This window comes from Euprymna scolopes, chromosome 16, assembly GCF_053919585.1.
Source record: "Euprymna scolopes isolate OS-2025 chromosome 16, ASM5391958v1, whole genome shotgun sequence".
Taxonomy (NCBI): domain Eukaryota; kingdom Metazoa; phylum Mollusca; class Cephalopoda; order Sepiida; family Sepiolidae; genus Euprymna; species Euprymna scolopes.
In genome coordinates this window covers 20631693-20657310 of record NC_136497.1, presented here as the reverse complement: position 1 = coordinate 20657310, position 25618 = coordinate 20631693, and the positions used below count along the sequence as shown (strand labels likewise).

The 25618-nt window shown below is 35.1% G+C and overlaps 1 protein-coding gene across 1 annotated transcript in view; it reads left to right on the top strand.

Moving 5' to 3' along the window:
• The first annotated feature begins 5082 nt into the window (after positions 1–5082).
• Positions 5083–25618, top strand: part of LOC145295871 (thioredoxin domain-containing protein-like) — a 50111-nt gene continuing 29575 nt past the window's right edge. The window contains exons 1-4 of the mRNA XM_080141607.1: positions 5083–5586; positions 19611–19691; positions 20600–20707; positions 21939–22080. Coding sequence (XP_079997733.1) covers positions 5433–5586; positions 19611–19691; positions 20600–20707; positions 21939–22080 — 485 coding nt within the window. The 5' untranslated portion in view covers positions 5083–5432. The remainder of the gene's footprint in view (positions 5587–19610; positions 19692–20599; positions 20708–21938; positions 22081–25618) is intronic.

Here is a 25618-nt window from a genome sequence, read left to right as displayed (position 1 = left end):
ATTAGTCCATTACTTTTGAATAAAAAAACCCGAGTATATATATATATATATATATATATATATATATATATATATATATATAAACGGCTATACGTCTGTCTGTCGGTCTGTCTGTCGGTCTCTATATTTTCAAACTCTATCTCCACCGAACTAAAAGTCGCAGAGCGGCGCTAGGGACCTCAAATGATTGGATGTTTTTTACGGGCCGTTCTTTTATGGGTCTCTAGCTGGTTAAAATTATTCTTAATAGGGTCAAATTAATTGGTCAAAATTTGTTCAAAATTGGAAAAATCGTTAAACATTTTGTACATTCATCTTAGTTTTTTTATTTTTAATTTTTTATTTTCAATCTGGTAATTTGCGTTTGGCATTGGTACAGTGGTAACCCCACCAACGTTAAATGCTACAGTGTTGGGTTCAATTCTAGCTGATGGTACCTAAATAAATTTTGTTTTTACTTTTGAAATCATGACAATATATACGAAATATGGACAAATTAAAATAGCATATTTAAGCGTATTTTACGTCTGGGCAAAGCCGCCCACCGCTAGTAAATAAATAAAAAAAAATGTCTCTGACAACACATTTCATTAAAACAAAATGTATACAATGCGTTGGAGATCGAGAGTTGCTTCATGAATTCCAAAGAACTAGCAACTAGATTTTAGTCAGAGCATGAGAATGGAAGTGAAATCAGGTAAATAGGAAGTGACGTCATATGAAGGAAAAAGGGTTTGCATTAACCTATTAGTGACCAATTTTTTGTTCTTTAATTTATTACCAAAAATATTTTGTAAATACAATATTATATTTGTGCAAAATTAATTTCAAGGATTAACTTGACTTTATAGAATAGTTAGAACTTTTATTTATATTATATACTAGCAGTCATAAAATAAAGTTAAATATACTTTAATTCATGCAGATTTCTTATTTATGATTACAGACTAATTCTCTATTGAATATTATATTGTACCTTATATAGAGTAGTGATTTCAAAAGTAAAACAAAAAATTGACTTAGGTGCCATCAGCTAGAATCAAAACGAAAACATTTAGTGCTCCAGCCGCATTCTCTCATTTAATGTTCCAGCCACATTCCCTCCCATTGGAATTAACCTGAGAGACAGATAAGAAAATTTTAAAATTAAACGACTTTTTTTAACTATGATTAGTTTTACGAATTAGCAAGCTAATGCAAATATGTCAGCAAGTTGAAATGAACATTTTGTATTTCAACTTGACTACTCCTGTACACTTTTTTTTTTTTTTTTTTACATAGGCATCACCACTTATCAAGGCCAAGCGGCCACTCGAGGATAAGAGTTAAAGAGTGTACAGTAGAAATTGGACAATATAGTAATCGTTAGTAATGGAAATTCAGTAAATTTGTTAACTTATATGGAACGGTTCATCAAAAACTTGTTTACATTAGACTTGAAGACAACCATATTGTAGTGAGCTGGAAAGCAGAAAAACAGGAGATAATTCCACAGGCGTGCAGTTCTAAGAAAGAAGCTTCATTCTTGGAATCTATGTTTAGGTTTAGGCACAGATAAAGAGTAGGAGAAATTATTGATAGTGTTTTCTGCTAGACGGGTGTTTCTTGTGAATGTCTGACGAGGGGGGGACCATAGATTGGAGGTCAGCCAAGCACTTGCCATGAAAATAACGATAAAGCAGAGACAAACTCGCAACATCTCTTCTATGAGAAAGAGGTTGTAGGAAAGAGAAAAGGACATCACCTACGAGGCTACAAAGTCTATTTTGAACTCTATCAAGGCAGGACAAGTCCTTTCTAGCAGCTCCTGCCCAGATGTGGCAACAGTACTCCATCCTTCGACGTACCTGGCTCTTATATAGATAAAGAATTGCATCAGCAGTGAGATCGATAGAAGGATCCCACCATTTTTCCAGCGGCCTTGGCAACGGATTTAATGTATGTGTTATTCATCCATCCAAAGAGATTTTACTAGTTATAAACCATTCTTGGTATATGATTACCATGTCCTGTTAATTTCAGTGTTATGTGGCCAATAGTTTAAGAGTTAAATATTTGTTAAATATTTGCACACAGACAGACACACATACATCTACTGTTTTATTTATATAGATAGATAAAAATCTGGGGTTGTTATAAGAACTACTAACCAAAAATATTTTGACTGATTAATAGATGACACTAATTGTATTCTTCTACTATAGACTTTCACTAAAATCTGAGACATTACTATTGCCAATATACATTTCAGCCTTGTAGCATTTTAGCCCTGGGCCCCAAAATCAAGTTTAGATCATTCCTCTAATGATCTGTTTTCTGTTGATTGCAGTGTAATGCTGGTCCTGTGCACTTCTGTGGCTTTGCATGATGCCAAGCTGCCAATGGCCTGAATCATTCCTCTACAGGTCCTATATCCAGAACCTGATAAACTATATCCGATGGTGAGGGCCCAGTGAGGGCTTTGGGGAGTGTGGAGCCACCCTTTAATTGCCATTGCTCCCAGGTTCACTCTGACCCGGAGTGGTAGTACCTGTTAGGGTTCCTACTATGGGTTAAATAGAAACCGACTTAAAAAAACAAATATACTCTATAAAGATATTTTTCTTCAAAATCACTGGATTCAGCATTAAATAACCTGAAAAGGGTTGATATGCCATAAAACAAAAACAACCAACAACCAATTCCTCTACAGTTGAATTGGCATCCAGATCCTCCCAAGCACTCAATTTAATCCCCATTCTAAAATATTAGAAAAAAGTGATCTCTCTTACTTTTATTTATTCACATATTTTAATTTAATTTTGACAGAAAAATAAATAAATTTGACAAGTAAAAAAGCTATGCTCCCATTCCTAAAGTTTCTACATTATTTTTTATTGTACGTGAAAACATCAAATATTGTTTCTGCATGTTACTTTATAGCAGCAGATGAATAGCGCAATGGTTAGAAACTCTGTCATTTGGTTGTACGGCCGGGTTTCGATCCTTGCTTGAGGTAGTTGCATGTCTAGCAGTACTGTATGTTGATAACTATATATATATATATATATATATATATATATATATATACATACAGTAGCGTCCAAAACTAAGGCACAGCATTTTAAAACCTAATATTTGTTAGAAATAACAACTGTGAAAAGCTGAAATTTTGACAACTGATAGTTGTTATCATCCATAATAACATACTAAAATTTGAATCATTTGCAAACGATAGAAAAAGAATTATAACAATTATTTATTTTCAAAATAGGAACGTCCAAAAGTAAGGGACAAAATTGAGAAAAACAATGTAAACAGTATGCTATATTCAAATTATTTGATTTCCTCTAAAGAATAAGTCTTACTTAGTCATTTGTAAACGTATCATCAGTCGGCACCATGGCAAAACACCAAAACCTTGATTACTCTGTGAGACAAGCTATTGTGAAGCTACACAAGGAAAAGCACATTATTAGATTAGAGAGATTTCAGAGAAAGTTAAATGTTCTAAGAGTGTTGTAGGCAGGGTTGTTAAATCCTACAATGATACTGGAAAAATAGTGCTTTTAAAACCGGCAGACACCGTAAAACTTTGGCAAGAGAAGATCGAATAATGCAACATATGTCATTAAAGAACTGTTTTAACTCTTGCACAAAAATTAAAAGGGTTATGAATAGTACCTTACGTGTTACTGTGTCAAGACAGACTGTTTCTGGACGACTGCAAGAAATATGGCTGTTTAATCGAACCACAGGGAAGAAAACACTTGTTAGTTCGAAGAATAAGAAAAAGAGATTAGAGTTTGCAAACAGGTATGTAATTTGGACAAAAGTATTTTTCAGTCATGAAAGCAAGTTTAATTTATTTGGAAATGATAGAAAAAACAATGTAAAGAGACGTATTGGTGAAAGATTAAGTGCCAAGTGTACTAAGAAAACTGTCAAGTTTGGGGGCAAAAGTGACATGGTATTTGGAATGTTTTCTAGCCAAGGTACAACGCCTCTTGTCCAGTTACAAACTCGTGTAAACACGCAAATCTATAAAAACCTTGTTCAAGATCATGTTGTGCCAATCATACAGAATTCAAGTTTCGATGGGACTACATTTATGCAAGATAATGGCATCACAAGGCAAAGGTGGTAATGAGTTACCCTAGCGAGCAAGATTTTGAAATTATGGATTGGCCACCACAAAGTCCTGACTTAAATCCAATAGAAAATCTTTGGAAGACCTTAGGAGTGAAAGTTATGGAAAGAAATCCCACTAACACGGAGGATTTGTGGGTGAAGCTTCAAGATGAATGGTCTAAAATTAGAATCGAGGATTGTCAAGAAGTGATTTGGTCTTGTAGTCGAAGATGTGCAGCTGTCATTGAGGGCAAGGGCTCATTTACTAAATATTGATTGTATGTGTATTTTTATTAGTTTTTTGGCTTTTTAAATTGGTTTTTCTCAATTTTGTCCCTTACTTTTAGACGTTCCTATTTTGAAAATAAATAAATTGTTATAATTCTTTTTCTATCCTTTGCAAATGATTAAAAATTTAGTATGTTATTATGGATGATAACGACTACCAGTTGTCATAATTTCAGCTTTTTTTCACAGTTGTTATTTCTAACAAATATTAGGTTTAAAAATTGTGTCCTTAGTTTTGGACGTTACATACACACATTCATATATATATATATATATATATATATATATATATATATATATATATATATATATATATATATATATATATATATATATACAAACAAATTGTAATTTTCATCCAAAACATTGAAATTAAAATAAAAAAAAAAGACATTTTGTTACACATCGTCATTGACTGCTAACTCGCCTGGAAATAAGTAATCATTTTACATTTAATTTATATAGGAAAGTGACCCCCCCACTCTAAAATCTTAATTATTTAAATAATAATAATAAAGAAAAACAGAATGTTTTATCAAAGATAGAATCTAATTTTTGAGGCGGGGGGGGGCAAAATACGAGTGAGATTGTAAAAAATTTAAACAAATAAAAGGTCATAATTTACAAATAAATAAATAAATAAAAAATATAAATAAATGCACTATAAATATATAAGTAAAAACAGATTTTTTGTTTTGTTTTTTCTTTTAAAGAACTCGAGTTTCATTTTGTGTCATCGTCTGTCGGCTGCTGTCGTAACTTGTTTCACCATACGAATATGAGCAGCCATGGGGGCTGATCTATATAAGCATATTTATTTATAAAATATTAGTGACAGTACTAACGCTTCCTATGATTGTACCGCAGAGTGCAGGTATCCGCAATATTTATAGAAATAATAGAGAGGAGATTGGCGATCGGAGAGAAAAAAAAGTTTGCACATTGCCTGATTGGCAAACGAAATTGACGACGAATCTGATTAAAAAAAAACGTCCGTAGTGAAATGTGACGACCATTTGTTATCCTTTAGCAACATGGCAGCGCCAATTTCGAAGCTGCTTCTACTGACTTCATTCTTCTCGTCAGTGCCAAGTGCCACCCCCAAAGATGGCCTGAAAGTAATTGAGACGGTAACACCGAACAGCATGCATAGTTTCATTACTTCACAGCATTCTTTAATATTGATGTGTAAGTGAAGATCGACCATTTTTGTGAACGCGCCAACAACCGCGTCATATTATTTTTGTTTGATCATTTTTAATGATTTTTTTTTCATTCATTCAGATGTGTTAATTTTTTTTTTAATACTTGCATGAAAATGGCGAAATAATTTATTTTTAAATATTTTGAATATTTAACATTTTTTTTTTTAAGTTTACGTCCAAATTTAATTGATTCCAAAAAAAAAAAAAAATGAGTGTGCTTATGCAGAATACACACCGCACCGTGTTATTTTATTTTTTAGATAGGATGTTCAAGTTGAAAACTCAATTTGTACGTTTTTGTTGTTGTTGTTGAATAATTCGTTACGTGAAAGTACAGAATAGTTAACAACCTACCCTCTCCATGCTAATGGCTTTCTAAATCGTAATGTTATTATTTCAGCACGGTCCGTATTTTGCATAAGCACAAAAAACTGTTTTTTAATAATTGGTAAAAGCAACGAATGAAACATTATTTTTATCGTTTTATATTTTAAGTATTACAAATAATATTAATTTGATTAATTTGAAAACAAAAAAACAAAACAAAATGGAAATGATTCGCTTTCATTTTTAATTTCTTTTAAAAAATTATACTTTTTAAAAGTACAAGGCCTGAAACCCGATTTTACTATCACAAATCGTCTGACTTATATCACAGTGGAATTCGTTCTGGGGGGATCATCCTCCCAGGTATTACCTTCGTAGTGAGCAAGATGTTTATTTCCGGAAGCGCTCCCACCGGGAAATGTCCTACATGACCCAATACGTCAACCTTTGCAATGTTTTGTTTATATAAATATGTAGTCATTTATATATTTTTTTAGCAATAACTTTTAAGAAATATAGCCATTCATTTTAAATGAGTCCTTTAAAAAAAAAAAAAAAAAGAAAAGATGAAAATATCTCTTGGGAATTGTTTTTTTTTTTTTCAATGCAAGAAAATAGTTGCCTCCCTTTTGTCGGAATGAAATGCAATTTCATTTTGCAACTAACAACACGTGTCCTTGTTTTAAAATTATCCAGATTTGCGGGAAGTTTATTTTTCTGTTAAATGGATGCAAAAAATTGCTTATAAATTAATTTTTAATTGAAAATTATATAATTGAAAACAATACTGGAATAAAATATTTCCCTCTTCTCGGTGAAGTGTCACTGAAGTGATATTGAGAATAATCTTTACTTTAAATTATTGCTGACTTTTTTTTTTTTTAATATACATTTCTAAATATTATTTGGATGATTTTCTATAGTATTAACATAAAATAAACAATTTACTTTTAAAAAAAATTGTTTTAGACCAATTCTAAAAAAATAAATAAATATACTATAAATGAACTGAAATCATTTTCCCTATTTCATAAGTAATGAATGATGTTTATTTTTTTTGTTTACATTTTTAACTCTTTTTTTCTTCCATAAACAAATCTTTCTATATATTATAAAGCAATTTCTTTTAATCGCGATGCCCAAACAAACGGAACGAAATTTTTTATGAATTACTATTTATCGTATTTATTTAGGTAAAACTGATCCTGAATTCTTTACTAATTACCCCCCCCCCAACAACAACAACAAAAAAAATGAGGGCTCCGTATGAATGAATTGTTTCGTTTTAGTATTGTGATAACATTTTCCTACAGCCACGTTTATAAATTGTTTTGAAATTTTCTTTATATTCAAAATTTTTACTTAAATATTATTTAAAAGTCGTATTTTCCCTAGAAAAGCAGGTGTTTGTCTTCCCAAACTTCTGCTGTTAAATGCTATGAGGAGAAAGGGTGAGGTGAGGGAGGGACTGAGGGAGTGCAAAAGAAAAAAGTCATCATTAAATTAAAAAATAAAAAATAAAGCGCAAGCCCTTTCCAGTGTGGATACGTTTAGCAAATTGTGGAGAAAGGAATTATTTTACTTATATATATCAAATAAATAAATGGGGGGGGGGGCATTTAACAAAAATTATATTGTCAATGTTTATTTTCCTGGCCCACTTGTTTAGTCAGCATTTCGCATACGCAATTAAATTTGCTGTATAACTTACTTTTTTATTTTATTTTATTATTTTTTTATTAACTAAAACCTGTTTGATACTTATCAATGGGTAATTTTCGCAGTATAGACTACAAAACAAAAAAGTGGTCAAAAAACATTTATAACAAATAGCGTTTATTTATTTATTTATTTATGGACTGTTATCCTCGTCTTCATAGTTGTTTCATGACGTTCAGGCCAACTATTCCTCTGGTTAATGTGTAGCAGATAACAAACTATTTACTATAAGCAGATCAATGCCCGGTGCCAGAGTGATTCAGCCACACTGATGAATCGGTTGGCAGGGTGCATTGATTTGAGCTGTCCCCTTAAGGACTATTTTTGGCCTTTGTTTATTTAAGTAATTATTAGGAGAGAAGTGCACAACATTTCCCTCCTATAAAATGGTGACTCCGACGTGATTTGAATATGCAACCATCTCATTTTACTTATTAATCTAATGTCTACCACCTTGCCTGCTTATGCGGGTGACGTCCGAGTTTGGTTTGCTCAGCTCAAGCCGTATTTTTCAGCAAACAATGTTAAAGAGCATCGGCAATTGCCGATATTTAGTGCATTCCCTGCGTCATTGACGTCAGTGGTCAAAGACTTGATCACTGACACCCCTCCTAACTCCACATATGACTCAACAAAACGGGATGTCCTGCTTCGGACGTCAGTGTCAGCAGAAAAACGCATCCAAACGTTAATCCACGACGAACTCTTGGGAGACCGTTTGTCTAGTGAGCTACTCCGGCGAATGAGAGAGTTAGCTGAAGACGTCCTCACTGACAGTGCCCTTATAAAACAGCTTTTCTTTACGAGGCTGCCGGCACAGGTGAAAGCCATTTTAGCTCCTATGTTGGAAAAAAACTCTGTCAACGTTGTAGTGGCATCGGTAGATAAAGTTATGGACTTTACCAAGGATCCTACCACCGCAGCTATCCCCCAAACTTCGACTGAAGTCTCTACGCTCTCAGCCAAAGTTAGGGACACAAGTCAAGAAGCTATTGGCTATACTTGATGCTCTCGAGTGGCTTACCAGAGAGGTGAGGAAGCTGAGTGTGGCCAGATCACAATCACCCAGACGCTGGTACAAGTGTTGTTTGCCGTCACTCTAGCAAGCAAGGACTATGCTTTTATCATAGTTGTTTTGGCAAGGACACACGGTGCTGTACAATGCCGTTTGTATTTGAACCAGGGAAACTATCGTCTGGAGAACTGAGCACGGCACATTCTCCACAGACCTCCCACAACCGTGCCTATTTTATCACTGACTCCTTATCCCAAGCGCGTTGTTTGGTTGATACAGGAGCAGCTTGCAGCATTTGGCCATTGAAACTCCTCACCGAGAAGCCGCCAGTTTCACCCATCACACTGCAAGCGGTAAATCACTCGTCTATTCCCACGTATGGTCAAATTTCTCGTTCCCTTGACTTGGAATTACGTAGAGACTTTATGTGGGTTTTTATGATAGCTGCTTTGTCCTATCCCATTATAGGTGCGGACTTTCTGCATCACTTCAACCTATTAGTTGACATACGCAAACAACAGCTGATAGATGCTAATATGGAACTTTCCGTCAAGGGTTCAAAATTGAACTTCACATCTATCGGCCCTGTATTTTTCATTACTTCTGCCGATGATCCATATCATACATTATTAAACTCCTACCTGGAGTTAACTAACTTGAATTTTGTTATGAGTGAACCACCTCACTCAACAGCTGACCATATTGAGATCACAGGTGCTCTTGTATTCTCACGACCCCGACGCCTCCCTGCTGACAGACTTAAAGGAGCGAAGGCAGAGTTCCACCATATGCTGACACTCGGAATCATACGTCCCTCGTCCAGTCCATGGGCTTCCTCTTTGCATATGGTCCCGAAACATTCCGGAGATTGGCGTCTGACTGGGGACTACCCGATCATTACCCAATCCCACACATACAGGACTTCGCTTCTTCACTGCACGGTTGTAAGACCTTCTCCAAACTAGATTTGGTTAAGGCATACCATCAGATTCCAGTGAATCCAGCCGACATCCCGAAAACTGCTGTAACAACTCCGTTTGGAGTGTTTGAATTTTTAACTATGCCTCTTGGTTTGCGAAACGCGGCTAGTACCTTTCAACGCTTCATGGACGAAGTAGTGTGTGATTTAGACTTTGTCTATAACTACATAGATGACATTCTAGTGGCAAGTGCCTCACCTGAGTAACATGTCACTCACCTCCGCCTACTGTTCGAACGGTTTGAACAGTACCAGGTTAGAATTAACCCTGGTAAATGTGTTTTTGGTGCTTCAGAGTTAGTTTTCCTGGGCCACATCATCAGCCCAGAGGGTATATCTTCCTTACCTGAAAAGGTTAAGGCTCTACAAGACTTTAAATCACCCACTTCACTTCGCCAACTAAGGCACTTCCTCGGCCTGCTAAATTACTACAGGCGTTTCATCCCACACTGTGCGGATCTCTTGTCTCCTCTTTCTGACTTGTTACGTAACAGGAAGAAGAAAAATGATCAGATTTCACTAAATGATATTCAGCTGAAAGCCTTTAAAGAAGTGAAGGAGAAACTAGCAACACACACATTACTTGCACATCCTATGCCTGATGCCCAGTTTTCACTGGTTGCAAATGCGTCAGACACAGCTGTAGGTGCAGTGTTGCAACAATAGCACCAACAACAACTACAACCCCTCGCATATTTTTTGAGGCAGCTGAAACCGGCAGAACAATGTTACAGCACGTTTGGCCGCGAACTCCTGGCTATGTACCTCGCAGTGAAACACTTTCAGCATTCACTCGAGGGCCGAAAATTTGTGATCTACACTGATCACCATCCGCTTACATTCGCACTGCGTGCTAAGCCGGACAAATATTCATCTTGCGAAACTTGTCACTTGGATTTTGTTTTGCAATTTACCAGCGATATCCGACATATCTCTGGGAGACAGAACACTGCGGCAGACGCTTTATCCCATTTCTCAATTAATTCTCTGTCCTCACCTTCAGATATCGATTTACAACAAATGGCCTTAGACCAGCAAAGTCTGGACACATTGGATCTGTCATCACCTGAATTCGCAACTTGCAAATTCGCATATCTGCCCGTGCCTACTTCGGACATGCAGATCATATGTGACATTTCAACAGATTCACCTAGACCGTTTGTTGCCATGGCTCATCGTAGAGCTGTCTTTGACACACTACACAATCTGGCACACCCCGGTCATAAAGCCACAGTGAAGCTGATTACAGCTAGATTTTTCTGGCCTAATATGAGGCGTGACATCACTGTCTGGACACGTTCCTGCATTTCCTGTCAGAAGTCGAAGGTGCACAATCATATCCGTGCACCCCTGGGAACATTCAGCACCCTAGATGCTCGGTTCAGCCATGTTCACATCGATCTGGTTGGACTATGGCCAGTCAGCCAGGGATTTACTTATCTTCTGACCTGCATAGACCATTTCACATGGTGGCCTGAAGCTATTTCCCTTAAGGACATTTTGGCTTAATCTGTAGCGCGAGCCCTTATATCAGGCTGGATATCGCGCTATGGAGTCCCCACAAAAATTACCACAGACTGTGAACAGTTTTAATCCCACCTGTTCCAGGAACTTTCCAGGATTTTAGGGATCAAACGTATTCGAACAACATGCTATCACCCAGCTTCGAACAGGATGATAGACCACTTCCATCGACAATTGAAAGCTGCCTTACGCGCTTACCCTGACCAACAGCAATGGAGCGAATACATACCTGTTGTCCTTCTTGGCTGTTGTGCAGCTATCAAAGAGGACCTGGGATACTCTTCAGCCGAACTTGTCTATGGAGTACCTCTATCACTGCCAGGTCAGATGCTGATCCCGATAGAACTAAGATTGTCAGATCCAGCTCTGTTTATAAACAGACTGCAAGCTTACTTTAGTAAGCTCCCACCCATGAAACCTAGGGAGCAGACCATAAAATCTTCGGTCCCCAAAGACATTTCTTCATGGACACATGTGTTTCTTAGAAAAGACTGTGTGAAAGTCCCTCTAACACCACCTTATACTGGTCCTTATCGCGTGTTATCGTGCACTTATAAACTTTTCATCTTGGATATTAGGGGCAAAAAAGAAACAGTATCCATTGACAAAGTTAAAAGAGCTTTTCTTGACTCAGAAACACAAGACACACATATCCCACCTACATTCACACAGCATACACTTGAAGTGAATACTGAAAATGACAACTATGTCACTACTATACGTAATGGCCGCTGTGTACATTGGCCCAAAAAATTATGCAAAAACTTTGTATATTTAAACCCCTTTAAATTCGGTTTATTTAAAAAAAAAAAAAAATTTTAGCTGGAACTTTCTATTCTCATTATCCCTTTATATATTCTTTCTTCTGTAACATAAACTTCCAGACATTACGTTGCCTTGTGTTCTGTATTTTTTTAAAGACTGCTACCTTTTTATTTTTCTTCATCGGTTTTTCACCTAAGCAGGGGGTGATGTAGCAGCTAACAAACTATTTACTATAAGCGGATCAATGCCTGGTGCCAGAGTGATTCGGCCACACTGACCAATCCATTGGCAGGGTGCATTGATTTGAGCTGTCCCCTTAAGGACTATTTTTAGCCCTTTGGGATCTCAGCTGCGATCGCCAGAGAGACGCCAGCAAGCGACCTATACAGACCTCTCTTACTCACCCCTCCCACTGCTACTTGTTGATTACTGCAGTCTGATGGCAGACGACACCTTCAGACATTTACACTTTCCTTCTTTCTCTTCAGTCTGAGATACAATCTCGCCTTTTCTAAATAAACCCTTTATTATTGTTTTGTTAAAAGCATTATCGTTTGGCCTTTGTTTATTTAAGTAATTATTAGGAGAGAAATGCACAACATTTCCCTCCTATAAACCACCTGAAGAAGGTCAGAGGAATAGGTGGCCAAAACATGATGAAATAACAACTATGGAGATGAGGATATGTAAGAAATTATTACTCGCATCCCAATTTACTCCCTGTAGAGGTAAAAGAATCCACAAATACAAAAGCCATACCTTTCAAACTCAAAATTTATTCCAATATAACAGCAATGAAAGTTTATTGGTTCTGGTATTGTCCGTTTGCAAAACGGTGGCCTGTTTTGCCTCCATACGCATGGAGCCAGTAGTATGAACTCCTAATGTCGGAATGTTAGTTCTTTGTTCCTCGAAAGGATTCATGAATGTTCATGGTAAACTCGGCGGGAATATTGGCGCCTATAATTAGGCATAATGTGAGTCATTTGGGACTCTAGATGAATTCAGATAAGATCCAATATTTGGTAAATAAACACGAAGAACTGTTTTTGAATGTCATCCTTAATTTGGATAGTTTCAGCAGTATAAAGTTGTCTCTGCTTGTAGAGGTGTGGTTCCTTGTTCACCAACTGTTTGGTGATACAATGTGAAGGAATTGTCCTGGCTCCCCCCAGTGTAGGAGCCGCTGTGTTTGGAGTCCATCCATTGACGAGTCTCTGCGTGGACTCAAAGTAAAAGCATGATACAAAAAGCACGCCAAGCAAATCACCTGAGACATTCAAAATTAACCAATGACGGCCAACCACTAAACTGCGTGGGCGGCCAAACAAAACAAGAAAGATGGCAACTGTATATGGCATTTCTCACACACTGCCAAGGAGAGGGGAAAAAAAGTAATGGATAATCATTACTTTTTCCCAATACAAATTTAATAATACGGTCGGATAAATGACAAATAGCAAGTTAATCCAATAAACATAAGACAAATTTATAATTTCAATATGTTTTCGTTCAGTTAAACTTAACTTTAATATGTTCGTTTGTTGACAATTCAAATTGAGATTCAACAATTATAACTTTAATTCAGTTAAACTTCTTAATACTAATATACCTGGCACTGTCTGCTGTCAATTTTCCGTTTAAATTTCGAAATTCTCACGCATCCAGACATTAGCTAATTTTCACCATATAGAATAACCTGCGGAGCTTCATCTTTACAATTATAACAAAGCCACTCCTCTAAGTTAATCTTGCTGATTAACTCCTACGCAGCTGAAATGGTACCAGCTGTCACAGGAATCGCAGCACACTATGGGTGATGTTCCATTATTAGGAACTGAACAGGTTGGACAGAAAAAAGGACCTCCTTCTTCTATAAACTCTGTTGATACAATATCATCATTACTCTTAATTTTCAAGGGCACAAGATTTTTTAAGGAATGGACACTCATCCTTAAGAACCACCGCGGAATGAACATTATTGTCACTTTAATTGTTAATTTAACTATTTTACATAGATTCCAAAATCGTCTGGATTTTTTGGGATACTTAATAAGTATTATTTTTTCAACAGATAACTTGGGGGGCACAATTGCTCCCAATTTTGGCATCGACTTGTCTTAATGACAAGGGTACTCATTATGCCAGATATGATTGGATTTTTCAACAAATTTATTCCTCATTTTGAGGGAATGTAACAAGGCAGTTCTATTTGGGGGGTCAGGACATAATTCAGAATCATAATTATTAATAAGCAAATGAGGTTGATAGCCTGTTTGAAGAAAATGATTTGGAGTTAAAATACTAAAGCCTCTGTCGGCAGAATCAATATAAGTTAGGGGTCTGTCATTTATTGCCTTTTGCACATCAGAAAGTGTAGTCAGAAATTCAAAATAATCCAATTTTCTTCTGCCCAATAGTTTCCTCAAACATTGCTTGACAATTTTAATTAGTCTCTCTCAGGCTCCTTGCTAGGCAGAGTAAAGGGGAATTATTCGATGGATGATGTGAACGGATTTAAATTGTTCCTTCAGGTCAGCACATTCGACAACAATATTCCGGACGCAACAAAGGATTTTGCGTTATCGGAATACACATGTGTAGGGATATCAAATAAATTGGTAAACCTAACAAAGACCAGCATGAAAGAGCAGGTGCTCGTGTAGAGCAATAATTCTAAGTGAATTGCAAACTCCTACATGTAAAGATTAATACGTACATTTGACTTCTACCCCTCTAACTTTTATGGAAAATTGACCGGTGAAATCCACACCAACTTGTTCACCCTATGAGCAGGCAATAGTGACCCTGCAGGTGCCTTACAAGGCAGAGCATTTATTATTTTTACATACAATGCAAGTACGCACAAAGGCTTTTATGGCTTGTCTCTCCTGAGGGATCCAAACCTCCGACAGCCTTAACTTACTGAGGGTTAAATCTACAGATAGATGCTTTTGTAGCGAGGAGTTCTTTTTTCGGGATGAGAGTGCTGGCCCTTTGCCCAACCTTACATACAGCGTTTAGCCATCCCAAATGGTCACCCATCTGGTACTGGCCAGGCTCAACGTTGTTTAACTTTGGTGATCTGGCATGAACTGGTGTGTCAATATGATTGTGCTGTACTGGAGTGATAAAATGATGCAACCATTTTTCCAGCAACCTTCCCAACAGATTTGTTTTAAGTCTTTCATTTCAGGTCAGGAGTAAAGGTCAGACCCTTGAAGTTTATCGAAACAGGAGCTTGTTAAAGCAGGGAGCCTCTTTTAGATAAGTCATTCACATCACATGGGGGGCAAGTGAGAATCAGAATGTTTATGGTAAAAAGATAAAAGCTTGGTTTTGGATGCATTAAAATTAACCAGCCACTTTTTACCTCGTTGCACTACATGCTCAAGGTTTGAGAAAGAAACCAGAGAGATCTTGGTCATTGTTGACTTTTAAAATGTTGCCTTAGATCGTAGTGTCATCTATGTATATGTCCATGCATGAACTTAGAATGTGATTTGAGAAATTGATGAAGATAAGGAAGAGAGTTAGTCCCAGGATGGATCCCTGAGGCACATCAGCATTGATACTTTGAGCTGCAGACTTTTTCACATCGATGACTACTTGTTTGAACCTATCGGAGTGAAAGGATTCAATGGGTTTTTTTTCTTTTTTTTTTACAAAGGAGTCACCACTTATCAAGGACCGGGGGCCACTCGAGGATAAGGATCAATGAGTGTAGGTAGTCAGCGGGCTGATATCGTAGTAATCGTTAGTGGTAAATTGGATTAATTAAGGGGATGGCTCATCAAGAACTTGTTCATGTTGGACTTGAAAATGACAATATTGTAGTCAGTTAGAAAGCAGGGAAACAGAAGAGAGTTCCACAAGTGTGCAGTTCTAAGAAAGCTTTGTTCATGGAATCTACATATAGTTTTAGGCACAGATAAAGAGTGGGGGAAATTATTGATAGTGGTTCAGCTGGACGAGTGTTTTCCATGAAAGTCAGGCCAGGGGGAGACCATAGATTGGAGCTCAAACAATCATTTGCCATGAAAATAATGATAAAGCAGAGACAGGTACGCAACATCCCTTCTGTGGGAAAGAGGTTGCCGGGTAGAGAAAAAGTCCTCCCCTACTAGATTAAGAAATCTATTTTGAACTCTATTAAGGCAGGATAGGGTGTTTTGAGCAGCTTCTGCCCTGATGTAGTAGCAGTACTTCATCCTAGGATGTACCTGGCTCTTATGGAGGTAGAGAGTTGTATCAGCAGCAAGATGTCTACTAGAATGGTAGAACGATTGCACCATTTTTCCAGTGACCTTGGCAACAGATTATTTAACTCAAATTCTAGCAACTTACTCATGATGCACAGGAGAATTTTTAAATACGGGACATACGCATTAGATTTTCCAGGGTGTTGGGAAGCATTTTTCCTTAAGACAATGCTTAAATAACTTTGTAAGTATGGGAGCTAGTTTTGGTTGAAGCTTTTTGAGCACTGTAATAGGAATGCTGTCAGGACCAGTTGCTTTACTGGAATCTAGGTTATCAACATCACGCACACATATTTGTGAGTCGCATGACATGTTTTCAGCCGATGAATTACAGGGATTGGCGGCCCTGATCACATAGGATAGAATTAGCTGCAAAATTTTTGGTTTTGTCCAATGCTGACAAGATTACCTCAGGTCCATTGATGATTGTTGGGCTAGAGTACACACTTCTATTCAGGACCCTGTTTGTTATTTGCCAAAATTGGTGGGAACCAAGCCGCTGCGTAGTTACTTTAGACTTGAGGAATTGAACATACAACTCTCTCGCTTTCTTTATTACTCTTTTATAGTGGTTGTTGGCAATCCTAAAGGCGGCTTTAGTCTTTATGTTGGCAGCAATGGAAATAGTAATTTCTGTGCACAATGGCAGCAGCACATTCTGGAGAGAACTACTAAGGTTTTTGCTGAAATTTTTTGGAGGGTATGAAGCGGTCTATACCTATAATTAACCATTCTGTCAGGTCTGATACTATGAAGGACACACTCTTTTTAAACATGGAATGAAGAGGTAGATCTGATATAAACGTGCGAAAGCTATCCCAGTCAGCCATAGAGTATTAATATACTGAGGTATGTCGGAAGACCTATTATGTTTTGTTCTTATCTTAATGGAAACAACCGAGTGGTCGGAAGATCCCAGTGGGGACAGAACGGAAGATGAACATAGCTCAGGGCAAGGTATGAGAAAAAGGTCTAGGAGACTTGACCATCAGTGTCAGTCACATGAATGGGTTTGTGGACAATCTCAGTTAAGTCATAAGTAATAGAGAAATTGTGACAGAACCTTCCTTCATTATCTGTCTTCTTTGAGTGGGCTAACCATTCCACATTGTGAACATTGGAGTCCTCACAGATGTGAATGTTAGTCGAAGGATGAGCAGACAGGATGTGGTCAATTTTCTTTAATAAGGAAAGGAATTGTAGCAAGACCTCTTAATGCTCGTAAAGATAGTAACTCCACTGTTATGGGGGGGGGTGATAGAGGGCAAATATAAATGCAATGATGTGAGTAATTGCAATCTGAAAGCACATATAGGGCAATTTAGGGTCTTCTTCTGGAGATGTCCCTACCACATGGGAAGCCATCTTTAATGTAGGCACATATTTCATATCCATAGCGATCTTGGGAGGGGGGGGTCAGATTTGGATGTTAAATTAGAATATCCTTTGATTACGAACTTATCTAGGGAAATAGTCAGTCCAGTGTCATTTTGGTTAGAAAGAATAGGTTTGGTTTGGTCTCCTGTAATTAGATTTCAACCTCTGGAAGATTAGAACGTAGACCCCTGATGTTAGAGAAGGAGACCTGGTAGTGGAGCTTTACATTTGTAATAGGAGTTCTGGGTTTAATCGTATATTCTTTCTGGAGACTTTTTATGATGGAGATTTAAGATTTGTGAAATAGGTCAACAGACTTGGTTAGAGTGGGGTAGAGAGGAAAAGTAAGGAAGAAAAAGAAGTGAAGAAATTTTGTTCTTTTTTTGTAACCCATGATAAGGTAAAGCTGTAACAATTACCCACTAATATGGCATCAGGAAGCCCCACCAGAAGCTACTGCTTGGTCCAGAATCCATTCACCAAATGACAATACAGTAGCCCCAGTACTTTGTACTTGCTGATAGGACGGCCTCCTTAGTGGTTAGTCCAAAGTTAGAGTCCCTGTCTATCAGGCGGATAACAGCAGCCCAGAAAAGCGTTTACCTCTAGCACCCTTGCTAGTTACATGGTTATAAGGATAGAAATAGAAACAAATTTTCCAACATCTCAGACTACTGCTAACTCAAAAATTCTGAATACAGCTTTTTCTTCTCCCTTTGTCAGAAAAATCACTGGTTCTAAACGAAGACTGAAAGACAAATTAGGAGAAGCGAGAGTTAGGGGAGCTGCCGACAATGCTTCCACAACACGTCTACTTTCTATTACCCCCCCCCAACTGATAATATTAAGTATTCTACTTAATATAAGTGCAATTGTTTGTTTAAGAGAAAGTATGGTGATAGGTTCCCCTCTAACTTAAAGAATTTAGTTGACAAATTTAACATATGTAATTCTTGAGCAACTCTGCTAAATTTCCTCAAGTCATCCCTGACTTGATTTGGATGGAAATTGTCTACCTCTTTTGCTAACATTCGACACTAGGTGGTGCATGTATTTGTATGACTATTTGAAAAGTATACTTAAAAATGGAATGGCATCAGCAGGTTTTTTTTTTGTTTGCAAAAAGGAATATGGGGAAACGTTAAATTCAAAATTGGAGAATGCGTTTATTTTATGTAAATTTAGCAAGTGAATCACAAGCTGGGAATTGACAACAATAAATTCCAATAATAAATTTTAACAATAGTATTTGGGTAGGGGTGATTGGGTGAAAGTGTAAAAAGAAAAATAATTGTGTAAATAAATTAATACGTGACTTAAAGTAAAAACCGCATTTTAAAAGAATTTTATTTTCATACTTACCAGAATTCAGTTATCAGGTTTATGTCTGTAATTCTTGCGCAAATCGGCTAATTTTCCTTGAAAGACACCATAAAGTTTTAGATATTCTTGAATTTTGTTTGGTGTAAAATGTTATCTATTGTTATCACTTAAATGTTAGAGGGTATTTGTGCATTTTGAATGCTACTTCAAAGGTATTTATTGCATGTGCTCTGAGGAATTGATATCTTTTCAGAGCATCTTAAATAATTTGTCTTTGGAGACCGTCTATCATAGCATAGTCTCATGGCTTGTAACTATCTGGAAAGCAAATTTTCTTAGCCATTTTGTTCATTTTGGATCACTATACAAGGATCGGCAACCTGCAGACTGGATCTGACCCCGAAAGCATTTTGACTGGCCTACAAGCCTGATTATTGGTGACTATTTTTCGCATGAGACAAGACTTTCAAATTTTTAAAAAATATCTGTTCTCTTTATCTTCCTTTTATCATCTTACCAACAAAAATAAACAACAAAACCGAGAAATTAAAGTCAAATATTCATTTTGTAGAAAGAACATATATATATTTTTTTTTAATTTATATATTAGATTTAATGCTATCAGTTGAAGTAAGCATCGTATTAAAAAATATTTCCATTTTTTTTATTTATTTATTTATTTTTTTTTTTTACATCTTTTGCGTTTTATATTTTAGATGCTGATGCAGATGAAGAATTTCAATCAGCTTTGTTTGAAATGCAAAAATTACTCAAAGCAGATCTTTTATTCCTTGAAGGTACTTATTTCTTTCCAATCTTTCAGTTAATATATTGTAACATAAGTTCTGTTTGTGGCGCTTATAGATATTACTCAGTTTACTGTCCAAATCTTTACTATAGTATAAAGTTATAGCTTAGTGTGGGTAGTTTTGGCCAAAGCCATTCATTCTACTAAACACTTGAAAATCTGAGATAAAACATCAAACCTGAAAGCTTTTCAGACAGTAATTCTTCTAAAAATAACCGTACATCTTCGATACAAAAATATTTATGGCATCTTATAATTTGTTAAAAGATTATTTCAAGGCTTGTCACTTGCCGATTTGATTTGTAATTTTTTCATGGAAATCGCTTCAGATATGGCGTGAAGTCATTTCATGTAAAGAGCTAACAAGAACAGAAAAGATTATAAAGACAGAAGATGCTTATTGACCTTAGTCTTGAAAAAACCAAGACTGTCGGTTAGGAGGAAAACGGCTAGCATGAAGAGTGTCACAATTCTGCAGTTCTTGGAAAAAGTTACTGGAAAGGATATGGCCAATCAAATTACAGATATGTTTCTGTACTTATCCCATTTGAGGATTCTTGATAGAGGTCCACCAACCCAAATATAACAACAGTACTCCACACATGGTCTGATGATAGATTTAGAGATAGAAAATAGCATCAGATGTGAGAAAGTATTTTGAGAACCGATTTTACAAGAAGCAAAAAGAGCAATGGACCTTATGTATGAAGTAAAAAAAATATTTGATGAGAAAGAGAAACCAAGAAGTCTCATTGAGTCTTAACTGGTAATGTGTTGCAGTTGGTTTGTGTTGCAGTTGGTCTCCATTTTCAGGAAAAACTATTAAAGTAAATTTGACTTGTAGCAATGTTTTTTTTTCTTTTATAAAAAGTTCTTTTCTTGTATAATTTGTTTTAGATTGTCGTTATGGAAAAATGCAAACGTCAACATTTGGAGCAAAATATGGCGTTAAAAAATTACCAGCTTTAGTTTTCTTCCGACAAAAATCTCCAGTTGTTTATGATGGTAAGATAATCTTTTTTTTTTTTCTTTTAAACATTTGAATTGCATCAATTTATCTTCTCTTTATAATAAAGTTGGAATTGATGTTCTGCTTTGTTTTCGACAGAAAACCCATAATTGTATGTATTCTAAAACTACATTACTCAAAATACTTGAATAAGTATATTTATTATATAAAGGGCAAGCGTCTGTGTTTGTATGTCTGCTACAAACTTTGTCATCCACGTCGTACAGACATGAATGCAGTATCATTGGAAAGACTGGTCTCTCAGACAAAAAATATCAAAATATTAGAAAAATTAATTATTTCTTGTAGAAATGTTTTGTTTGAAGAGGCGAGGGACAGATAAAAACCTTACTTTTGGCATGGTTTGCGAACCATCGCTATGTTCTTTCATTTTAAAAAGCTAAACTTGTGACGTTATAACATTTGTGTCCTCCCTAGGCCCATCAGTAACGCATTCGCTTTAACTTAAGTTATGCAAGTTCGTGCCCAGCATGTGTCAATTTTTTTTTTTTTTTTTTTTGCTTACAAAATTTTGCGTTTGGTTTCGCTTCTGGCTGATGGCACTCAAGTCCCATTTTTTTACGACTGGGCAATATAATACAGTTGAGGGAATTCCAAAGGAAAGAATCTATTAGAGTAGAAAGTTTTTTGCATCTGGGCACCCCCGTAGTGAAGACATGAGATTTTACTGACTGTCAGGTGTATTTAGATTGAGAGAGCACAAGTGGAGCAGAGTACATTCTATTAAAGTATTTGTGAAATGAGCATAGGGCTGCAACATTGCAGCAATGGGGCTTGCTACAGTGTGGGACCTATAAAATTAAAAGCTTTTTTTTTTTATTTTTTGGACCCTGTCTAAGATGTGGAGAGACTAACAGCTGATGTACCAGACTAAATGTCGCAGCAATACTCCATGGATTAATAAATAGTGGCTTTGTAGAATCCATCTCGGCTACTGTCGGACCCTAACTTCCACACACATACTTGTACTCTTTTCTCTTCCAACATGACTTCCTAAACTTTGGTCTCCACCCATACACATGGACTCCTTCTACTACTAACCCTCTCCTTTCCATTTGACTTTTACTTTTCGTTTAATAAAAAATTATACTTGGTTTTCTAAAATTTTCAAAATTATTTTAATCATCTTTTTAAATCTGAACAAAAATGTTTCTGCTGAATGTTTGAAAATGATTTGTGAAATGTTTGTGTCTCTTTTTATGCTAGGTGACACCATTGAAGCTGGAGACATCGCTGAATGGATGGAAGCTGCTCAAAATGAAGCCATGCGCTTACTCAATGATAACAATTTTGAACATTTAACCCAGGCATCTACGGGTGCCACAACTGGAGATTGGCTTACCATATTGTAAGCATTTCTTATACTTTTTTTAAAAAGAAAAAAAAACAATTTATTTTTGTAAAATACAAAATAATATTTTCTTTTAAAAAAATCTCTTAAAATAAGAATAAGATGAAATAATTTTATATTCCTTCATTTTATTTTATTCTTAAAAACAATCATTACATCTGATTTTAGTTTTAAACTTGCATGCTTCAACACATTTCTTGGTTGCTTCTTTACAATCACACATTGCAAAAAGATTGCTTCCTCAAGGGCTACAACATGGTAATTTTCAAATCTAATGTTTAACATTTGTCAAAAATCGTTCTCATAAGATATCAAATGTTATTAATTTATTCATTATTCAAGTATGAAAATATCTATCTCATTAACCTTTATCATTGAGTGGCTTCTAGCTTTAAATGGCGACTCCTTAGTAAATTATAAAACAACAAAACAAACAAACTGTAGGATTGGTCATTTGTATCTATTCATCGGACTACTGTTCTCATCTTGAGTGTGATTTTCACAACGTTTCGGTCGATATAACCTCTGACCTTCTTCATGTGCATCTGTATCTTGTTGAACTCTCAAATGTTTCTGTCAAACTCGGGAATTCCGTCCAAATTCCAGATTTGAGAGAAACCTTCCCGAGTTCGACAAGATACACTTGAAGAAGGTTGGAGGTTATATCGACGGAAACGTTGTGAAAATCACACTCAAGATGAGAACGGTAGTCTAATGAATAACAATACAAACAAACTGTATTTGGATTATTATTCCGACTACTGTTCTTATCTTGAGTGTTATTTTCACAAGGTTTTGATTGGTGTAACCTTCGATCTTCAGATATGTCTTGTTGAATTCAGGCAAATTTTTCTGTTAAACTGGGTAATCTGCATGAAATTTTGAATGGAACCGTTTATTTAATCCATGAGGATAGCATGCACTTGTTTCATCAGCCATGACTGGGTAAAAGTCTTAAACAATTCGTGATTGTATTTTTAGTATTAGTTCTCTCGAAATAAAAAGAAAATCTTTTTGCTTAAAACTCTGGAGGTACAAAGACTTTTAGGATATGTGCACTTCATTAACATGTTGTTGTTTAAAAAAAATTAATTTAAAATGTTTAATAATAACTAAATTTTTTCGCCTGTTAAAAAAAACATTGACTTAGAATGAGTACTTTATGCAAATTGATGATTGAATATGGTTAAATTTGTGCTTTTTTTTTTTTTGCATGAAATACTAATCGCTATTAATCTGTAATTGTGCATCAAACAGATATCATAATACTTAGTTTGTTGCGCATTATCATAACAAAGGTGCATACTAAATTTCAGCCAGATTGGCCCAGTAATTTCCAAGAAAAAGTGGGACAAACAGAAATATAATCATTCAACCACAGTAGTGGTTGAATATATGCTTAAGTCCGAAATTGAATGAATCGAGACACATTCAAACCCCCACCACTAATTCCGTTCGCAACCAAATTTTAAGCAGGTTATATAGTTGGATAGAACACCTCATTAGCTACATTTTGAAAATAAAAGTTTCGAAAATTGGTTCAGTAGAAAAAAAGTTACAACAAAATATGTGGGTTCACAAACAGGAAAGTAAGTACATACATAAGTGACTAACGCTTTTTTTTTATTTTGCATAACTTTTTTTTGTATATAAATATTTTTTACTGCGATTTTGCCAATATGACATGTTAGCGTAACGGTTAGAGTACCGAGGGTTGGTGGAAAGATTTCAGGTTCAATCCCGTGTATCGTTTTTTTTTATAATTAAAAAACCAAACTTTTTTTTAATAACTAATTTTTTTTTAACTCTCCTTATGATTTTATAGCAAAAAATGGTGAATTTATCGATTAAAAATATTAGTGAATTTTATGATATACATATTCTTTGAATGAACTCAAATTTTTCGTCATCACATTTGATGAAAAATGTAGTTATTTCATAACAACTACTGTGATTCGAAATTAAATTGAAAATGTTATGTTACCGTAACGGGTATAGAGCCGGGATTGGTGGAAAGATTTTAGGTTCAATCGCGTGTAATGTCTTTTTTTAAAATTAAAAACCGATGAAAATCGAATTATTAATATGCTAATAATTTGCCGGTTCCAAGTTATTATTATAACTACTACTCTTAGAGCTGCTGCTGCTGTGAGATCGTGTCTTGTCCATATTATCATCAGCAGCAGTGAACCTGCTTGCCTAGTTTCGGAAGTAAATAAGTCGAATAATACATGTGAACTTAAAAGACTAAAAAGAAGAAAATACTAGTGAGAGTGGCAGAGACAATCAGAAGAAGCCAGAAAAAAAATGGATAAAATAAAAGGTTTAGTTTTTATTTTATTTTATTAGAAGAAATGAAAGAAAAAACAACACAACTTTATTTAAACTTACTAGGAAATACTGAAAATAGTTTAAAGATTTTTAAAGGTAAATTAAAAAAAAAGGATACAAGCAGACGTCACTTAAAATTTTGATGACAATGAAACTTGGATAAAATAAAAGGTTTAGTTTTTATTTTATTTTATTTTAGAAGAAATGAAAGAAAAAACAACACAACTTTATTTAAACTGACTCGGAAATACTGAAAATAGTTTAAAGATTGTTGAATTTTTATTTTATTATTCATTTATCTCATTTGTTCAGGGAATGAAAGAGAAATATTTTTTTTTAGAAAAACAGACAACATTGTCGATTATTCCTGTATTTTTCTTTGCGTGTATTTATATATATAATATTAACAACGAACTTGGAATAATAATGATAATAAATATATATTTATTTACAAAAAAAAAAAGAAAAAAATCGTCTGAAGGAGATTTTTTTTAAAGGTAAATAATAAATACAATAGCAATGCCTGGAAAAATCATGGACTATATGGAAAAATGCGCGCATGAAAAGTAATATTAAGATTTTATTAAACCTGAAAAAGTAAAGGACAAGAAATTCAACCTGGAAAAGTAAAGAACAAGATATTCTAGTAAAGTAAAAAATAAGAATTTTTTAGACTTAAAATATTGCAGCTAAAAATAAAATTTGAATATTGATAAATATTTTATTTATTATTTGCATATGTTGTTGTTTATTTTTTAGTTAGAAAGGGTGTCAGTCGCTGGATTGAACTTATTTCCCCCCTATTATTTGCATATATTTATGTAGTGAAAATTGTTTGAATAAAATTAATTCGTTAGTTAGTTAGTAGATGGAATTAATAATTTTATAATTTACATAAAAATTAATAATTTTATTATATCATAATTAGGATCATTTAATTCATTTTTATGTAAATTATAAAATTATTAATTCCATCTACTAACTAACTAATGAATTAATTTTATTCAAACAATTTTCACTACATAAATATATGCAAATAATAGGGGGAAATAAGTTCAATCCAGCGACTGACACCCTTTCTAACTCAAAAATAAACAACAACATATGCAAATAATAAATAAAATATTTATCAATATTCAAATTTTATTTTTAGCTGCAATATTTTAAGTCTAAAAAATTCTTATTTTTTACTTTACTAGAATAT